This window comes from Mastomys coucha, unplaced genomic scaffold, assembly GCF_008632895.1.
Source record: "Mastomys coucha isolate ucsf_1 unplaced genomic scaffold, UCSF_Mcou_1 pScaffold15, whole genome shotgun sequence".
Taxonomy (NCBI): domain Eukaryota; kingdom Metazoa; phylum Chordata; class Mammalia; order Rodentia; family Muridae; genus Mastomys; species Mastomys coucha.
This window is the reverse complement of record NW_022196897.1, coordinates 159,304,591-159,323,719: the sequence shown is the minus strand read 5'-3', so window position 1 is coordinate 159,323,719 and position 19,129 is coordinate 159,304,591. Positions and strand designations below refer to the sequence as shown.

Genomic DNA, 19,129 nt, shown 5'->3' with positions numbered 1-19,129 from the left:
CTCCTGGCCTGTATGTGAGATCTACATTCAACCTGTATCCCAGCAAACTGTAGCAACGTAGCCTGTTCCATAGCGGTACGCTGGATCCAGACCATGAGTGGTTGGGCCTTGTGGACCTTTTTCAGTCTGTCAGTCACCTCAGCTTCTCATGCTATATCGTGCGGAGAAGGAAGTGTGAGGCAATGAGGTCTCAGCAGGTACCGCCCGTGTAGGAAATACATCCTGTGGGTCAGAACCCCCCTGTCACCTCCTGGAGACAGGAGAGGAAAGGGTTTGCTCTAAAGTGGAAAAAAGGATAGCTAATGTCCATTGCCAAGCTGATTTTGACCCAGAGGAACAAAGGACAGGCACAGTGGTCAAGAGAAAGGACACCCTACCCGATCCCACATCCCTCTTCTCCTTTCTTTGTTTCCTTTCTCCTTCTTTGTGTGTGTGTGTGTGTGTGTGTGTGTGTGTGTGTGTGTGTACACATATGTATGTAATTGCATTTGAGTGTAAAGGTTTAAAAGGTCAACCTCAGGTATTTCCCTCAGGAGCCGTCCACTTCGTCTCTGAGTCAGGGTTTTCAGGGAAAGCTGGAGCTCACAATTGGGCTAAGTTGTCGAGCTCACCAGTGAGCATTGGGGGCCCTCCTGTTTGTGCCCCCAGTGTGCTAGGATTACAGGCGCACAGGGTCACAGGCGGCTGTGGATGAGCTCAGCCCTTCACACTTGAAAAGGAAACACTACAGACAGAGTTGTCTCCCTGGCCCACGCAGCCTGGTCGCCATCTTACAGTCCTCCTGCCTCATCATTCCTAGAACTGGGGGTCTCTTGCCACCCTGGGCTGATGGATGACAGAGAGTTTCTTATTCCTGTTTAAGTCTGCAAAGAGTGTACAAAAGGCTGCTACAAATGTTTGCCAGGAAGAAAGGCATGGCCAGTGTGCAGAAATAAGTCACCCTGTGGGGTGGTGCCCTAGGCACACAGGAGTGTGTGTGCATGAGAGAGAGAGGGCGGGGGAGGTGGGGAGAGAGAGAGAGAGAGAGAGAGAGAGAGAGAGAGAGAGAGAGAGAGAGAGAGAGGCAGTTGTCTCTTGGATCCCAGGTTTGATGGCAGATGAAAGGGTGGGGGACAGCTTGCTTTTGACCAAGGGTCTGAGATCTAGGTCATCAGGCCTTGACCAGGTTGGTTGGGGCCAGAGTCAACCAGTCTGTAACCCTGGGTTCAAGTCACCCCTGGCTCAGCTCCCACTCCCCAGGCAGATGAAATGAGACTTTGCAGTCGAAGATGAGTCCCACCTTGTGTATGTGTATGTCAGCAGAATTCTTTTCTTTTTTATTGCCTTGGAGGCATAAGAGGCTAGGGTCAAAATCCTCTCTGCAGGATATGAAGCGGTGAACCAGATGAAAACACCTTGCCCAGGCTGGGAGGCCAGCAGGAGAGAGCAGCTTCCAGACACAATGACACCCCTCCATTCCAGGCCCAGGTGGCCCAGGTGTGGAGCAGCCTGGAGGATCACATTACACTCTGGAGCCTGTGCAGGGTGCCCTGGCGGAGTGGGGGTGGGGAACCACATTGGGGCTGTGGGGGCTGGTGTGGGTCAGAGCCTGGCTACTCAGGAAGTCCCTGGACCAAGGCTGGCCTGGGGTGGGGGCTGACAGGGGACAGAGAGATGGGTGAGCATTAATGTTGGCTGGGGTCCTCCTTTCCTCTCAGGCCATGGCTGCATCTTCAGGGCTGTCTTGCTCCTCCATTTAGGTCACCGTGGAAAATTCGATTCATTTTAACTGCCAGAAACTTCTTCTTGGTGGGTTTTCCATTTACCAGATGGCAACTTGCGTTTACCAAGGATGCCCTCTGTACCCAGGCACCTGGCCGGTCCCTTTCCATGTGAGGAACATGTGGATCCTCAAGGATCCCAGTCCCCCACTTTATCGATGGGAAAACTAAGGCAGGAGCCAGCCAATTTTCCTCTCACTGTGCACAGCTGGAAAAACTGAGTGTGAGGCCCTGGGTTCCCAGGACCCAGGCTGTCACTTCCTCCCCACGAGGTTGTCCCCAAACATCCTCAAAACCTTCTCTGGGGTGATCTGGGTGCTCCAGGGGTGGCTCTGTCAGTCAGGAAACCGCTGGGTGAGGTCTTAGGGACTCCTCTGGGAGAGGAGGCACAGAAGAGTCCTCCCTCCCCCAGGGTCTGACTGAGAGATAGTGGGGTGGTAGGAGTTCAGAGGGAATCTGATCTCTGCAGTCTTAGGAATGAGAAAAGGTGGCCTCTGGAAGGTGGGGACCTGGGAGAGGGGCCTTGGAAGAAAGGGGTGGCCTCTCATGGTCCACCCCTCAGACACTGACTGGCTTTTCAGGTTAGGCCAACGGGTACTTGGTGAGGAGGGAAGAAGGTCCCCAGGAAGAGTCTAGTAGGAAACACACTAGGAGGTAGGCCTTTTCTGGTAGAGAAGCCCAGAGGAACCCCTGACTAATGAGTGTTTTCCACCCGCAAGTTGACGAGCTTCTCCCTTTACGATGCCCCCACCTTGCTCACTAGGGAGATGCTCTAAAAGATGGAGGGTGGATTTGAACTAAGAGGCTTCTGTGAGCAGCACACCTTAACCTGAGGTCAGTCTAGACTTTAGAAGGAAGTGCATGTAGGGGCTTCGGCAGAGGCCTTTCCCATCAGGAAGGACTGGCTTAGCTCTTGATCCTGCTCTGTGGGCAAATGTGGGTTGGACTCTTGATACTTTTTCCAGGAAAGTCTTGCCTTCTGAAGCTGTCTGTCCCACCTGTCATTTCATCTGTGTGACCCAGTCTCTCTGTGGGAACTGCAGTGACCCAGGGCGCTTTTTCATGGACAGAGAATACAGTGGTTCTCTGTCATGGCTGTCGTCCGCGCATGGGTCAAACGTCCCTCCTCTACCCAAGCCTGGCCAGGTGTCCCATCTCTGCCTTCTTGGGTGTCTCCTCCGCCTGGGCTCTGACGTTTCTCAGAGAGGAGAGAAGGGAGGGACTGCTACCCTTCTGTCCTAGACCCTACTGAAGGTCCTCACTGTTTCCAGGGGCCTGAGAACCAACTAGTCATGGAGGTCACCATGCTTACTCTATGTCCTCCAGCCTGGCCTATGTGTGGCACCCATGCAGGCCACAGAAGGCCACACACAGCCTTCTGAAGGAGGGCAGGGCCCCTTTGTTTATATCAAGAACTGTAAGGTGGTCACGGAAGGTCTTGTCTCCAGCTCATAGCCCGCATGGCTTCAGTTTACCAGCCATAGCAGGTTCAGGGAGGGGCTTCAGGTCTGCACTGGCCAGGGACTCATCCACGGCCTGGGCTAAGATCTGCAGGTCTCTTTTGGGGTCATCCCTGTGGCCCCCCAGGTCTAAAATTCCTACCAAGGAGCTCTGAGAGTCCTGTGGTAGTTATCTCTGTCCCAGGAAGCTTGAAAGACCAGGCTGTCCCACCTCATCCTAGGAATTCGAGAGGGACCCCCTACTCAAGGCCCTCCCCCATCCCTACTTGCCATCTACCTCAGACTCCCCTGCATACTCTGGAAGGCTACCCTCCGCAGAGCAAGGAGGCCTGGCTTACCACTCCCATTCACTCACTGCCAGTCTGGGTGAAGGCTGCTTTGCTTCCATTTTTCAGATAAGCAAACTGAGGCTCCAAAGAGCAGCAATCCACTGAAAGCCCGGCATCTGTCTGTCACTTTTCTTTCTGGGAGGAGAGAGTGGCTAGTCCTTTGAGACAGGAAAAGGCAGCCGGGAGCTCTCCTGAACTTGGGTACAATGACCAACTGCATGCTCCTCAGGCCCTCCCGGGGCTGGAGGTGGGGCTGTTAGAAAGTGAGCGACCAAGGACTTGTGTCAGGATAAGGGGTGGGTGGCTCACTCTTCAGTCCCGGATTTCACTTATGCACTCTCTAGAGCTTCGACATTTGGGGTTCTGCAGGCTTTGGGTTAAAAAATACTAGGGGTGGGGGGAAAAGCCTAGAGGTACCTGGACCTGGATCCCTTGGGTGCTGGACTTGAGAGGGATGTGTGTGTGTGTGTGTGTGTGTGTGTGTGTGTGTTGGGGGAGTGAAGGAGTGAAGTGCAGAAAATAAAAGCAACGTCTGAAAGAGGTAACAACTTTATCTCCACATTATCTCTGCCGGTCCTGGAAGGTTCCCAGAGGAAGTGACACCTGAGGGGGGAGGGGCAGGAAGAGAACGTTCCCTGAGGAGCAAAAGCCAGGGTAGCAGAGGGGCAGGCGGTGGGAGTACGGAGGGGGTTCTGCGTGACTGAAGCAGATGGAAGTGTTCGGGAAGTTCGAAAGATGAGCCAGGTCCAAGAGTGGCCACCTCCGGGGAGCCTTCTCGGATTCCTGCGCTCCCTCCCGGATGCTTTCCTAGCACAGCCCATACGTAGTTACTACACTTTGGCCACTTCCAAGTGCGAGTCCCAAGAGGGCTGGGCAGCTTCGGATTCTTCTCTCTGAGCCCCTGCGGCGTCCGTCCCAGGGCCGGACACCCGGTGGGCACTCGGTAAATATTTGTAGAGCGCCCTGGGAGGAATGAATGAAGCCATTGGGCCAGGCTTGGGGTGGGCGGGGACAGGCGCAGGTGGGAGGCCGCGGGAGCGGGAGGGGCGGGGAAGTCCTCCCGCTCCTCCCCCCTCGCCGGCCCCAGCGAGCCCAACTCCGGGGCTCCCGAGGCGGCTGGCGGGCGATCCCGGGCGCGCAGGGCCCCCGTTTTGGGCGCGCGGGAGAGCGGAAGGAGGTTTGTTGCTGGTGCCCGCGGGCCCGAGCGCGATCAGAGCGGGAGGAGGGAGCTAGGGTTCGCTCAGCGCCCAGCTGCCTCCCAGGCACTCGCTCTCCGGACTTGTAGGTCTGCAAGCTGCTGCTCCTCCCACCCCGGCCCGCCTCCTCGCTCTCTCGCTCGCTCCCTGGAGTTGCAGGGCTAGCCTTGCCGCCGCCGTGCGTCCTGGCGAGTGCGGGCCGAGGGGCCCCGGGCCAGACCTGAGTAAAGGACGGGAGCGTCCCGGGCAGAGCGCAGCCGGTCGGGGAGTGGCCATGTGTGGCGAGACCGCGGAGAAGCTCGTCTGCAGCAAGTGACCTCGGGTCGTGGACCGCTGCCCTGCCCCCTCCGCTGCCACCTGGGGCGGCGCGGGCCGGGTGCCCCGGATCGCGCGTAGAGCCGGCGCGATGCACGTGCGCTCGCTGCGCGCTGCGGCGCCACACAGCTTCGTGGCTCTCTGGGCGCCTCTGTTCTTGCTGCGCTCCGCCCTGGCCGACTTCAGCCTGGACAACGAGGTGCACTCCAGCTTTATCCACCGGCGCCTCCGCAGCCAGGAGCGGCGGGAGATGCAGCGGGAGATCCTGTCCATCTTGGGCTTGCCCCATCGCCCGCGCCCGCACCTCCAGGGAAAGCATAATTCGGCGCCCATGTTCATGTTGGACCTGTACAACGCCATGGCGGTAGAGGAGAGCGGGCCGGACGGACAGGGCTTCTCCTACCCCTACAAGGCCGTCTTCAGTACCCAGGGTCCTCCTTTAGCCAGCTTGCAGGACAGCCACTTCCTCACCGACGCCGACATGGTCATGAGCTTCGTCAACCTAGGTGAGTGGCGGTGGGAGGGGATCTATCTCAGACCGGGGCCACTTTGGGACAGGGAGAGGGTCGCTGCTTACAGCCACTGTGATCCACCTTCCCACTTGCAAAGCATCAGTGCCCCACCAGAGACTCTCGCACCGGAGTCTTAGTAGACTTTAAGCTCTGTGCGTCTCGGGTAAGTCTTGCGGGCTCGGAGAGTTTGTGGAGGGTACCAGCCCGGAGTCTCTGCCTGCTCCGCCGCGGGTTCATCTCACTCAGGGGCGGGAGGTCCCGGCCCGGCCGCGGCTTAGTTCAAAGCGCCGGGCTGGGTCATGTGAGCTGAACCGGCTTCAGCGGCCCGCGCTACCTGGATTTAAAGGGCTCTTGTGGGCAAAGCTGCCTTCCCGCCTTTCTTCTGCCCCTCTGAGGCTAGCTTGGCTCTGGCATCCCGCGCATCCCCTTTCCTTCCCCTCTCTGGCCAGCCCTACCTGTCCCTTTGCGGTGCGCCCGGTTTCGGCGTGCGCTCGGAGTGCCGCGGGGCTCCTCTCCTAGCCGCCTGTCGCCCACCTTTGGACTCTCGGCTGGAGCCAGGGAAAGAACGTTGCCATTGCAAGTTTTCTATTTTAATATTTAATGATAGGTCCCGGGCGGGCAGAATCCATTTTCAGCGTTTATCACGTGTGGCGCGCAAACCACGGGGTTTGGCGATTGGGTGGCCGGGGACCTCGGAACAGAGGCCGCCATGGAATGGCTGGGGAACCCGTTTCTCTACTGCAGTTCCAGCCAACCCAGTGATGCGAGGCTGGGTTGCGGCTGGTCTGAGACAGCTCGCCCTGAGTCTGTGCGCGCACACGTATTCAGCTTGCTCAAACTAACCCCCAGCCGTGCGCTGTGGGGCTGATCATCAAATATTTGGCTTTGGTGATAACAAGCCCTGATAGTGAGGTTTCCTGAGTCACTTTTATTCTGCTTGTGGAAGCTGCTGAGAAAACTCCAGGTCAAGATACCAAACACACCGTGGGCGCCATGTCAACTTGGAAATAATGAAGCTTGAAGACCACCCCTCCCACTCTGGGCACCTGGGGCTCTGAAGGGATCGCTGGGAAGACGGGGTCCGAGTTAATCCTCTCAGCTCCAGATAAAAGCCCTGGAGCTTCTGGGAGACTATTGTCTGGTTCCATTAAAGGTCAAAAATACCAAATAATGAATCAAGGGGCAGGGTGTAAAGGCGGGTGATAGAGCTGCCAAAATAATATAGAGCAAATTCAAATTCTCCTTAGACACTTGTTAAGAGGCCCAGCTTTGGAACAGCCTCCAAGCCCTGATGGTAGGAAAGGCCAATTGCAGAGAGATTTTCCTGGGGGTAGGGCTTAGGGTGCTGGCAGATGGAGGGTGTCTTTCACTGTGTCCATCTTTTTTTTTTTTTTAAATACGTGGACTATTACCAAAACTAAAGTAGACTCCTCAATAGATGCTTAGCAGTATGCGGAAGCCATACTGCTTCCATCGGGAAGCCAGGCTTAAGAAGGCCCTTTCCCTGGGTGAGGGTCAGGGCTTATGTCCTCTTCGTCTCTCTCCTGTGATCTCCAGCAAGGCAGTGGGTCCTAGCTGACGATTCAAAGCCTTGCCTGGTTCATCAAGCAGCAATAGATAATCCCTGACTTTGGTGCCAGTCTCTGTGTTTCAGGTCTGGCAGTGTGGTCCCAGCTGGCCTCCTGCATCCCAGAGGGCCAGGTGGCTTTCAGGGCGTTTCCCAGGGCCCTGCTGGGAACCTGGCGGGGGCGTTGTTCCCCCCACCCCTGGCCTTGGGTACAAGCTGAGGCATGCTGGGGAGGCCACAGCTGGGTGGCTTCCTCTGGCTGCACACACACCTTTCAGCCCGTTCTTTCTTTCATGTTGAAAGGACAAAGCCTGGCTTGTCTGAGCCTCTTAATCAGTGGGGCTGGCTTTGGGCTTCTGTGGGACCGTTCTGACTTTCTCAGGCCTGGCTTTCTGGATCATCACTCCTAATTAGATAGCAGAGTGGCTTTTAACAGAACCCATGGACTGGGTCATGTTTGCTTCCTCCCTCTGTCGCTAAACTAGAGGTAATTAGGGGAAGCCCCAGACTGTAGCTGCTAAGAGCTTCCTGTAGGTGCATCTTTAATCTCTGCTGGGCCACAGCACAAGCACGAACCTCCTGCTCTTGCTGGTGTGACTTGGGGATGGCAGCTGGGTTGGAGAAGGGTGTAGTGACTGGAAACTCGTTCCCACACTGAGTCTGCAAGCATAGTCGGGTCAGAAATAGACAGAGTTTTAGAATGCCAAGTTCACTCTTACGCTTTGCTCCTGAATGAGAAAATTGTCCCTCGTCACCCTTAGGCATTTTGGTGTTGGTGGCAGAGACTGACTCTGAAGCTCCTTCCACACACACCTCTGCCTGCACACCTCCACCATTCCTCCTCAGGCCTGGATTCCTCCTCAGGCCTGGCTGCTTGGGGTCCCTCCACCATTCCTCCTCAGGCCTGGCTGCTTGGGGACCCCTGCCTCAACCCTAAAGGCTTTTGCAGATCAACTGCAGTTATCCTTATGTCTGCAGCCAAACTGGTTTTTGTTCTTGTAAGTTGTTCTCCCTGGAATTTGAGCAGTTTGCCAGGCCTAGTGGGATCTACACTAGAGGAAAATTTACAACAAAACCAGGTGCTGCATGTGAGGACTTGACCGTCCCAGATGACAAAGATCAGCCTGAACCGTAAAGTCCCTGGGAAAGCCAGCTATCAACTGGTACACCCATCCTCCCAGCTCTGGCCCCAGAGTTCAATGGCAAGATCTGTAAACTGGTTTGGATTAACAAGCCCCCTACTCCTCTGGGTAGACTTCATTTTGGAATTCAAAACAGGCCACACTCTCTCAAACAGTCCCCAGGCAAAGTTGATCCTGCAGAGACTTGAGTCTAGCCATTAACCCCAGTTACTCTCCCCCCCCCTCTGGGCCCCCCCCCACCGAAACCCAACAGCTCTGTTCAGAATCTTCTAGAAAACCAACTGTCTTGGAGAGGGTGTATATGACTCCTGTTTATCTCTGGGCCAGGTTAGGAAGGAATGAAATTTGTTTAATTTTCGAAGCTAAGTTAGAAAAAGCAGCCAGTTAGAACCCTGTCATTATTGGAGCCAGCACATGAAAGTGGCTTTTGTTAACTTGTTCTGGTAAGCAGAGGTAAGGCCTAGCAGTTTGGTTTTTCACTTTACCCCCATCTGGCTGTCCTTTTTGGAGACAAGTGTTTGGCGTTAAGATCTCCCCTTTACCCCTCCAAACAGACCCTACCACTGGGGAGTGGTAGGGAAAGGTTCTGTTACAATTTAAACACGGCCTTTGGGGAGAGCTCCGTGGAGTGTGGCTGCAGGCGCCTGCAGCTGTAAGCTGGCCCGCCTTAGAATTTGGAAGGGGCTCCCTCACATTCCAGCCTTTTCTGGTTAGCAGAGGAAGGTTAATAGAGATGTCACATGGCTCTCCCTTCTCTCTCTCTCTCTCTCTCTCTCTCTCTCTCTCTCTCTCTCTCTCCTCTCTCCACAGATCAGCTTCACCATAGGGGTACACCCACAGCTGTGTTTTCAGTAACCTTTTCAAAGTCACTTTTAAACCTCATTTTCCTGGATCTATAAATCAAAGATCCCCCCTCCCCTTTTCCCAAGGATATTATGTGACCCAGATTTGACCTGTTTTGGAGCTTTTGTGTGTGTTTCCTTCTGCAATCAAGGCAGGCTAAGGCTGGGCCCTGGATGGCAGCTCAGATGGCTGCTTCGGATTTTTATCCCAGGGCAGTCATTTGGGTCTGAGGTTTCCTCGGAAGGTGGTGCGGAGGAGACTGGTGGACTGTTTCCCTTCACGGAGAAAAGAAAGTGAGACCCTCAGAGACCCAGCTCCAGAGAACTGGGTTGGGGCCTTACCTTAGCAAGGATGGTGGCAGTGGGCAAGCCTTTGCCTAGATTCACACAGAGGGTGGACGGTCTCCTGACCACCGTCATGCCTGTGATGTGAGCACATGTCATCTGCCTGCTGAACTGGGAGACAAGTGATGATTTCATCCCAGGCAGAGGCCGGTGGAGGTTGATTGATGATCCCGCTGCTTTCATATCTCGCCCACCCCACTTACTAAGGTCATCTTTGGCCCTCGTCGAGCCTCACAGTGTCCTCCGGCTGCCTTCTCCACCCTTCCCGCCCTGCCTCTCCGTGTAGCTGTGGAATGGAGAACCCTTCCCACCCAGCAGCAGTCGGACACTCCTTGGCCATGGCTGGGGCCCGTCGACACACGGGATGTGGCTGGCAGCCGCACAGCTTGCCTTTGAGCGCGCGCTCTGCTGTGTCTCTGGGGTCAGGCCGCAGGCAGGGATGTATAGGATCTGTCTTGTTATTGTCAGAAGGAATGCACACAGGGATTAGCGGGAGAGCAAGGTGGTGGGAGGGAGCTGCAGCTGTGTACACTTATTATAAAAGATTTAAGTCCCACTGGTAAAATCAATATATTGAATTGCAGGGACCTCTGCTTTTAATTAGTTTAAATCAAACGCGCCCATGCTGTTTTGCCTCCTCTTGCCTCCGTGGGGTGAGGAAACACCAATATTTACATAGAAACTGATAACGCTTTCAACTTCACACTCCAGTGACCCAGGCTTGATGGATCCCAGATCGACGTGGGGTTGGGAGGGATGATGTCAGCGGGAAGAGGGACATCGGTGACGCCTAGGACTTGGACGTCCCCGACGTTGGGACACAGAGGGTGTGTGCTTAGAGACAGTGTTGGTGACCTTGGACTTTTAACAAAGAAGCCAGCTTTTTGTATAGGCAGTCAGAAAAGCTGAGATTCACCAATTTGCCCCCCAGAACATTCTTGCAAAACCATTCAGGGGCTCCGCCAGCATGTGGGGTTCTTTGTGCCGGGGGCAGCTCGGGGCACGTGCTTTATTTATTCCAGAACTCTCCTTTCTAGTCCCTGCAAGTGTTTATAGAGGCAGGATGGCTTGCACTATAAGCTCACTCGCATGCACCACCATGGCTATTATGTGAGCCAGTTGGTATTAGCTGTGTGCTCAGCTGGGATTGAATTCCCCGGGTTTTGCAGCAAATGGCATTTGACAAACACTATTTGACAAAAAATGTGACTTGGTATTTCTTAATGTGGAACAGATATTTCACGGTTAACCTCCCCCGGGTGAAAAATCGCTCGACCCCCAAGTGCAATGGCGGTGCAGATGAACACCAGGGCTGGGCTAGGAACTGCCCCCCCCACTCCAGGATGGGCTGTTTATGATTTGGGGGATGTCAGGAGTGCACGGAGCCTGACACGCCCCGTTGTGAAGCTTGGAGTAGCGTGTGCCAGGCTGTCCTTTCAACATTTGTGTCGGAAGGCATCTCGGGGAGCGGCGCAAAGCCTCTGCTGATCCTCTAGGAGTGGATCGAATTAATGAGGCCTCTGCGAACACCAGGCTTTGAGTAACTACTTTATCGTTTGAGAACCAGAGTGCTTATAATCTGGTTCCTGTACCAACATGTTTAACGTGTGTTAATGCATTTCCAAACCGGAGCCACTCAGCACAGCTCTGCTTTTCGTTAATTGATGTCAGTAGCATGGTACAGTATTTCAAAGGGCCGGCCAAGCATAAACTGTGTTTCCAATTTCCTTCCTTTCCTGTGTTGGTATGCCATTGTTAATTTGTTCCCATGCAGGAGCCGGGGCTGCCAACCGGCTTTCTATAAAGGGCTTCACAGTGAAGGGTTCCAGCCCTCGCTCAGGCTCGGGCCGCCTGGCCAAGTTTCCTGACACTTTGCAGTTAATTCTGGATGATCTATGGGGTGGGGGGTTGGGGGCTTCCCTGCGAAGAACGGAAGTTCTTGGTGACAGCGGTGGGTGTGGCTTGGCAAGGGAGCTCTGAGGAACATCCACTGTAATTCTTTTTAGACACGGCTTAAACCCATGCGTCTGTTTCCACCCTGGTAGGATAGCGTCTGCGTGACCTTGGGCGAGCTATTTTAACGTCTCTGAGTCTGTCCCCTTACTCTGTAAAAGCTGGGTAACAGATTCTTAAGAAAACACAAGTCTCATCACCCCAGAAATAGGTGTATAATAAATGTACTTCTTGCTGTTGGGGTGGGTAAAGCTGTATTTATTTTGGAATGTTAGTTTAAATTTCAGGTTAAAAAATGATTACATTTATTTGTTGGGCAGGAGGTGCACCTGTGGCGCACGGAGTTCAGCAGACAACCTGTGAAAGCCAGTTCCCTCTTCCAGGATGAGGGTTTTGGAGATCAAACTCGGTTGGTCAGGCTTGGCAGCAGCGAGTGTCTTTATCTGCTGAGCTATCGTGCCAGTCTCTACATTTCAGCTTTTAAAAGAATGGTTTTTTTCTGCGTGTGTGTGTGTGTGTGTGTGTGTGTGTGTGTGAGTGTATGCACAGGTACTCACAGTTGCCTACAGAGGCCAGAAGAGGATGTCTGATGCCTTGAGTCGGAGCACTTGTGGGCCTTCCTATATGGTGCTGGGGGTCACAACTCTGAGCTTCATGATTGACCACCAAACATCCTTCAGCAGCGAGGCGTCTCACCAGCAGACATTTCCATTTCTAAGTAGTTGACCGTAAATATTGACATCAAGTGCTGGTGTGTAACTTGGTTGATAGGGTTCTTGTCTAGCACACGGAGGCCCCAGAAACCCAGGCCACCATCAAATCAGATGTGTAATGCCAGCACTTGGGAGGTAAAGGGAGGAAGATCGGGAGTGCAAGGCTAACCTTGGATAGGGACCACTTTCAAGGCCAGCCTGGGCTACACACCACCATCAAATCAGATGTGTAATGCCAGCACTTGGGAGGAAGATCGGGAGTGTAAGGCTAGCCTTGGATATGGACCACTTTCAAGGCCAGCCTGGGCTACACACTTAAAAAAAAAACCCATATGCAGAAATTGAGAGCAAGTATTTGAAATATATGAAAATATCCAGAGTTAAGTTTCCTCCTTTTGTCAGAGACGTAGAAACTGACTTTCTCTATCCACTCCAGCCGGATCAGCAAAGACTCTGGACCACTCCCCATGATGCCATCCGACATAGATGAGAACAGAACTCCCACCTTACCCGTGGTGAACAGAGCAAGTGCTAACTCTTTCTCTGGATTTTAACATCTGTGGTTGTTTAAAAAAAAAAAAAAGATCACTACCTGGGAGACCGAAATGGAATGAAGGGTCTGCATAGAAACTTCAAATAAAAACTTATTCCAACAGGAAAAAGTTTAATTAAAAAAGAAATCTCATTACCGAAGTATTTCTTCCCACCCCTTTCTGGAAGCCAGTCAAAGTACAAATGGTCTTTCCCTTTCGGGGGAGTAACAAGCCCAGAGCCTTCATTAACTGAGCCTGCAGCTTCCTTCCCACTTGGGATTGGAGCAGGTGCAGAGGGGCCCCTGACTCCTGCAGCTGGCTCTGTGCAGACAACATCGGTAAAGCCTGGTGTGGATTCCTTAGAGGCCAGAGAAGCAGAAAGATCATGTCCGAGGCCCGAGTCAGATGTGGGCGCCTTCCTTCCAGGGCCTCACAAATTGCCTTCAGCTCCCCGTGCTGTTTGGAGAGTCTAGTGTGGTGTGTAGATTTCTTAGCATCTCGGAGACCACATGTTCTATCCCATCTTTATCTCCCCAAAGCCTTTGGGCTTCCACCTCTGTAGTCATGTGTAATTTAATTTGTCAGTGAGTAGGGTCTTGTGCTCTTGTGTGTTCCAAAGCCCTGGTCTGAGGCCTGTGCATCCTCACTGCCTCTCAGCAGCATCACTGTTGCTAAACGGTTAAGTGGCACTAAACATTATCTTAGTGTCTGACGGGCCAGCGGCTCACCTGCCTGGTGAGCTCACACGATCTCGAACATGCAGATACACATCCATGTGTGCACATGCAGACACTGGGACAAGCACACGCATGCATGCACACGCAGAAAAGCACGTCCACATACATATGCCTATCTGCACACGTTCACATGTATGTACAGCCTATGGTGTCTGGTTGTTCTGGCTTTTGATGAAGCCCTCCTTGTGGCCTTGCACAATTCCCAGAATGCACCAGGTGTTCGCCGGTCAGTTGTCTGTGTCTGTGCGCGTGGGAGGGTGGTGGCATTCCAGGCAGAGTCCTGTCCATGTGTCTGGTCTCATGGTCTCCCCCTGGTACATTTTGAATGCTCGGCCTACGTAGAAGCAAAGTGCACAGTAAATAGCACGTTGGGGGAATGTTTTGCTCTATTAAGGCATGGTTGAGACTAACAGGGTTAGAGGGCCCCAGAGAGGAAAACAACAGATCCTTCCTGTTTGTTTATTACGAGGAGAGTTGCATGTGAACAACCCCCCTCCAGCTTGCATGTTTGAACACCTGGCGCCCAGCTGGTGGCGGTACTTGGGGACAGTTGTGGAACTGTTTGGTGATGTCGTATGATTTATGGGTGAGTGTCTGGTGATGAGGACACTGATGATGTTTTCCCAGAAGACACTGGCTGTCCCTTGTCCCCAAGACTTGGCCTGAGTGGAGAGCTCCGTCTCTTCAGGCACTAGAGGCCTTTTCTCACTCGCCACAGGACTCCTGTGGCTGAACCTAGATGCAGAATTCAGGATCTTATCTAACCCTCTCTGGAACCGGTCAGGATGACCCTGCAGATTTAGAACTAGCTCTCCATGTAGCCATTAATTAGGCGTCCCCTTGCCTCAGTCCCGCCCCATCCCACCCCCCCTTTAACTCTCAGCTTTCTGTAGGGTAAGTGCCACTGGGCAGCCATACCTTTCCTATTAAGTGAGGGCTGTGCATTTGTGAATGAACACAAGCCTCTCAGGCCTGGGAGGAGGCATGGAGGAAGATAATGCACTGTACTTGAAAATAGATGCTAGGCCTTGATCTCTACTCTGTGGTTCCTGCTGATGGGTAACAGAAGGAGGAGCAGGTTCTGGCTCTCCATCTTGATTGTAGTAAGACCTCTCTCTGTCATTATGGCAGGGCAAAGGGCCTGTGTGGCATAAGTGGGACCCCGCATGCATCCTACTCCCTCTGAGGAAACCCCGGGCAGCTACAGATGTGTCAGACCTCACCATGCTGTGTGGACGAGTCTGTGGAAGCAGTGTTACCCTGTGCTCAGAGCTTCCCATTGCACATTGTTATGATCAGGAGAGTCCCCTCTGGATGTCCTCCAACATGGGCTCAATTCCGTGTGTGTGTGTGTGTGTGTGTGTGTGTGTGTGTGTGTGCGCATCTGTGAGTGTGTGTATGTGAGTGTGCATGGGTGTAGGTGTGAGTGTATGCATGTGGGTGTCTGTGCATGTGTGTGTTAAGTGTGTATGTTTGCATGTGTGAGTGTGCATGGGTATAGGTGTGAGTGTGTGCATGTGAGTATGCATGCATGTATGTGTGCATGTGTGAGTGTGTGCATGTGAGTATGCATGCATGTATGTGTGCATGTGTGTGCGTGTGCGTGTGTGTGTGTGTGTGTGTGTGCATGTGGTAGTCGTGTTGTGGGGCCCATGGAGTTGTGCAGTTCAAAGGCAAAGGCCTCTGTGTCCTGGATGACTTGGAACATGTCAGGAGAGACAATAAGGAGAAAAGGGTGGTTAAAGTGACAGGCTCACTGGTTAGAGTGACAGGCTCACTGGTGAGCACAGGCTCACGGGCACAGGGATGACTGCAGGCTGGAGGCTTCTGTGTCCTGCAGTGAGGCCCTGAGCGAGGCCCTGAGCACTCGTGACCTTCCATGTGAACCCGCTGATTCAGGTTCAGCAGCACCCCAGCGTGACTCTCAGCTCTGACACAGGCCTGTGCTTCTGGTCCACACTTACATGGGAAACCTGGCTAAAGGGCACGGGCGGCAGCTCTTCACACCAGCTTTGAGATGCCCTTGTGAATCTCACTACTCCAAAATAACTTACCTGGTTTTATTTTTTTAAAGGGAGCAACCAGAATGCCATCTCTTGTGGGCACGTGGGTCCCTGGCATGCTTGTCTCTCCAGTATGCTATGTGATCAAGCTTTCCCCAAGCCTGGATACAGCAGACAAAATTCTACTGGAGATGTCCACCAGGTCTGCATCTGGCCTCAAGGCTTTGTGGCCAGGCGGCCCCTCCCCGCTGTCCCGGGCGGGTGCTATAGTAGCATGCCAGTCAGTAACCAATCAGTCTTCAGACCCCTAGCACAAAGGGGGCCCTGGGAGCGACTGGAGACTCAGTGGGGCAGTGCGACATTTAAAGCTCCCTTGCCTGTTCTGAAAGGCTTAGAATAAAGCGGACATTTGTTCACAGGGCACGGGCTATCTGAGGTCTTTCCATTTACTTCTCCGTCTTGAACTTAGAAAACAGCTCCCCGCCCCCAGCCCCTGCTCTTTCCCCTTCTCAAGTTCCATTTTCTGACTGACTTGACCTTAACGTTTGTTGAGAGACAAGCCCTTAAAAATGGCAGTGGGGCCTGGAACCTTCCAGGGCCAGTAAATGTTTATAGGATGGAGGAACTGGTTGGCCATTCCCCTCAGGAGGAAACAATAAACGAAGCGACTTGCCTTTCACCCATTCAGCTGGCTCTGAGTTGTCTTAATGTATTGGTGGGGGGTTGGGTAGGTGGCGAGGAGGGTAAGGAAGGGGAACATGGAGGTTCTTTTGTAGGTAGTATAGAGCTGCTGCCTGTGGGGTCTCCCTGCTCTGTGCACTGTGGGATAGTCAACCATTTTTTCCTAGGCTTCCACACACTGGATGCTAGGACAACCTGGATCACTCAGATGTCACCCCAGACCTGGCTAAGACTCTTCTGGATGAGGGGAAGCCCCTCCTCTCAGGTGGAGACCACCGACTCTGGGTGATTTTCTGAAAGTTTAGAGAACCAGCTGTAGGCTTGCAGCAGCCAAGCTACGAGCAGGGATGCCATGTTCTTGGAGACGGATCTCTTTCTGACCGTAAGAAAGACTACAGTCACAATGGGACCACTCCTGGATCCTGCTGCCTTCCTGAGAGATGCCCCAGAGAACAAGGTGGAGAGGGATACCCTGAGGACCCCTAACCAGTTGTTCTCTCTCTGTCACCGAGATAGCTGTCCCCATTCCCACTCCCTACTGGCTACAGATGCTTAAATGTACACCTGGACCCGTTGGTTGCCTGTTGGTTGGACCTGTGTGCTTCAAAGCTCCACAAAGCACAGAGACTGCCTTGAACCTTAGTTAGTCTCAGATCTTAGCCTGAGGCTCAGCCTAGCCAATGACCTGGTTTCTCTAGGCCCAGTTTGTTTACATAAAGCACGTGTTAAATAGTCTGAAGTGACAATTACCCACAATCCAACTGTCAGGGATGCTAAATAAATGTCTTGCTGGCACACGGGCTGGGTGTGTTCTCCAACATTTTCAGTATACAGTGGCCCACCAGTGTGGCTTTGTCAGACCTTGTGGTGGCCAAAGCCTGAGTGTTTCCTGCCTGCCATGAACATTTGTGGACCCCCAGATCCTCTGTTGATGACCCTGCCTGTGAACAGACATTGTCTGGGTACATCATCCTCCTGTAGGGACCTCCTTACCCTACTCAGAGCACCTCCTTTTTGGTTTATTTGGACCTGTGTCTCCCCTAAAGTGAATCCCTCTCCCCTTAAGTCAGTACCGCACCCCACCTGGCTTTTCCCCAAGTGGTCTAGTCTGTCCCATCCCTACTGAAGAATATTTCATAAGCAGCTCACCTCTGAGGCCCACTCCTGCGCCTCTTGTAGATCCAAGAACCTCTGTTTTGAGCTCAGGGATTTGGTCCCATCTCTAGAGTTAACCCTGCTTCCTGAATCTGGGGTGCCCAGTTGATAGGAGCAGAGATGAGGTCAGTGTGTGCACTCTATGACCAGGGACCTCAGCTGGAGTCTGAGTGTAGGTTATGAAGGTAGTGGGGGGGGGGGGCGGCCTGGTGTCTCAGCCCTATGTCTAGGGCACTGGATGGAGGTGGCATGCCTGAGCAGAAGGACACTGGCTCAGACAGAAGCTTGCCTGTGTCGGCAGGGCACCAGGCAAAACAGGAAGTTGGCGTTATCACACCGGGCTGATCCTGTTTCACTAGAAAGTTATCTCTCGGCTGATTAAGATCTGTCATTGGTCAGGGTTTTTAAAGAAACCGTGCTGGGGACCAGCTGGGGGAGTGGCCTGAACAGAGGAACCTCTCCTCTGAAGTTCCCTAGTAGACTTCTTATAAGTGAGGACACAGCTTGCTGCAAGCAAGGGCAGGAAGGTGTGTGCTCGCGGAAGGCAGAGGGAAGGTTAGACATGGCTGTTGGGAGCCGCATTTAGTGTGGATTAAAATGCTCTCCCCTCTTGTGGTTTCCTACATTGATAGCTGTGTTTAGGGAGGCCTGCAAGCTAGCGCAAGCTAGTTAGCTTCCAAAGCCTGCAGACACAGCAGTGTGCCGCAGTAAGTGAGCGCAGAAAGGCTGGCCACAGGTGATGGTTGTTTGTGGCACTGGGGACAGAATCCAGGGCCTTAAACGTGCTGGCCAGTGCTCCACCTCCAAGCTGTGCCCCCAGGACCTTGCATGTTATTAATCAAACCAGACTCTCTGCAATCCACAGGCTGTGGGTAGATTCACCTTAACTCTAGTCCCAAAGATCTGCCCTTGAAGATCCAGCAGCAGTTCAGCATTTGCCAGTAACATGACCAGCAGACCCCTTCCAGTGTCCTGCAGGGGCAAAAGCTCTTGACCGTGATCAAAGAAGGTCAGAAGTCCTCCTCTAGGTGGAAGCCGAACTGGATGGGTCTGCCTGGGTCCTGCTCAGGGACCCATGGCAGCTGCCTCCCTGGTCAGAGCATACACAAGGACAAGATGCCTTGAGTGTTCTCAGAGTCTGGTCCGCACTTGAGCCATGTGGAAAAGGCCTTCTGCCTAAGAGCCACTGGCAGACGTTGTCATGGGTGAGGTCTAGCCTTGACTCTGCTGCTGCTTGTTCCCTTGGGGATGCTGGGACTGGTCCTGGGCATTTCTTCTGATAGACAGTGGGGGAAGAAGGGAAGGGACGTAGGAGATATTTGTAGGATGCTTTCTGGCCAGTGTGCATGCGCTGGGAACAAAAGCTCATTTGTTAGAATTCTCCAATCATGGGCATCACGGTTCAATAATGAATAGCTTATGCGGTTGGGGGGAGATCAGCACCTTCTCAGGTGTTAAGAATGGACGTACTAGGCCATTCAGTGGACATCTACGGAGTCCTGGAGAGGATGCGGGATGTGTTTAACCAAGGTTCCCAGCACTGTCATTAGACAGGCGGTTTGGTGGAAACTGGGAATCTTCAAGGCTCTCTCTCACTTCCTCAGGCTCACATGACCCTCCATGCCTCCTCTGCTACCCGGCCCATCGGAGTGAACTGGGCGCAGCTCCTCCTTACAGGATAGGCCCCAAGCCCCACCCCCACCCGTCTGCTTGCTCAGCTTCTCTTGCAGCTCGAAACCCCCTTGGGATGTTGTTATTCTAATTAGCAGACAGGACAGGAAACCCGAAGCTTGTACCACGGGCTAGGAGGTGGTTCAGAAAAAATATTTAGCTTCCCTCTGAGTGACTGCAAAGCGAACGAGACTCTGTCTTCTCCCTCTCCTTGC

At 53.3% G+C, this 19,129-nt stretch overlaps 1 protein-coding gene across 1 annotated transcript in view; it reads left to right on the top strand.

Moving 5' to 3' along the window:
• Positions 1-4,659: 4,659 nt before the first annotated feature.
• The window catches only part of Bmp7 (bone morphogenetic protein 7), an 80,324-nt gene continuing 65,854 nt past the window's right edge, over positions 4,660-19,129 (top strand). Inside the window, exon 1 of the mRNA XM_031372901.1 lies at positions 4,660-5,566. Coding sequence (XP_031228761.1) covers positions 5,152-5,566 — 415 coding nt within the window. The 5' untranslated portion in view covers positions 4,660-5,151. The remainder of the gene's footprint in view (positions 5,567-19,129) is intronic.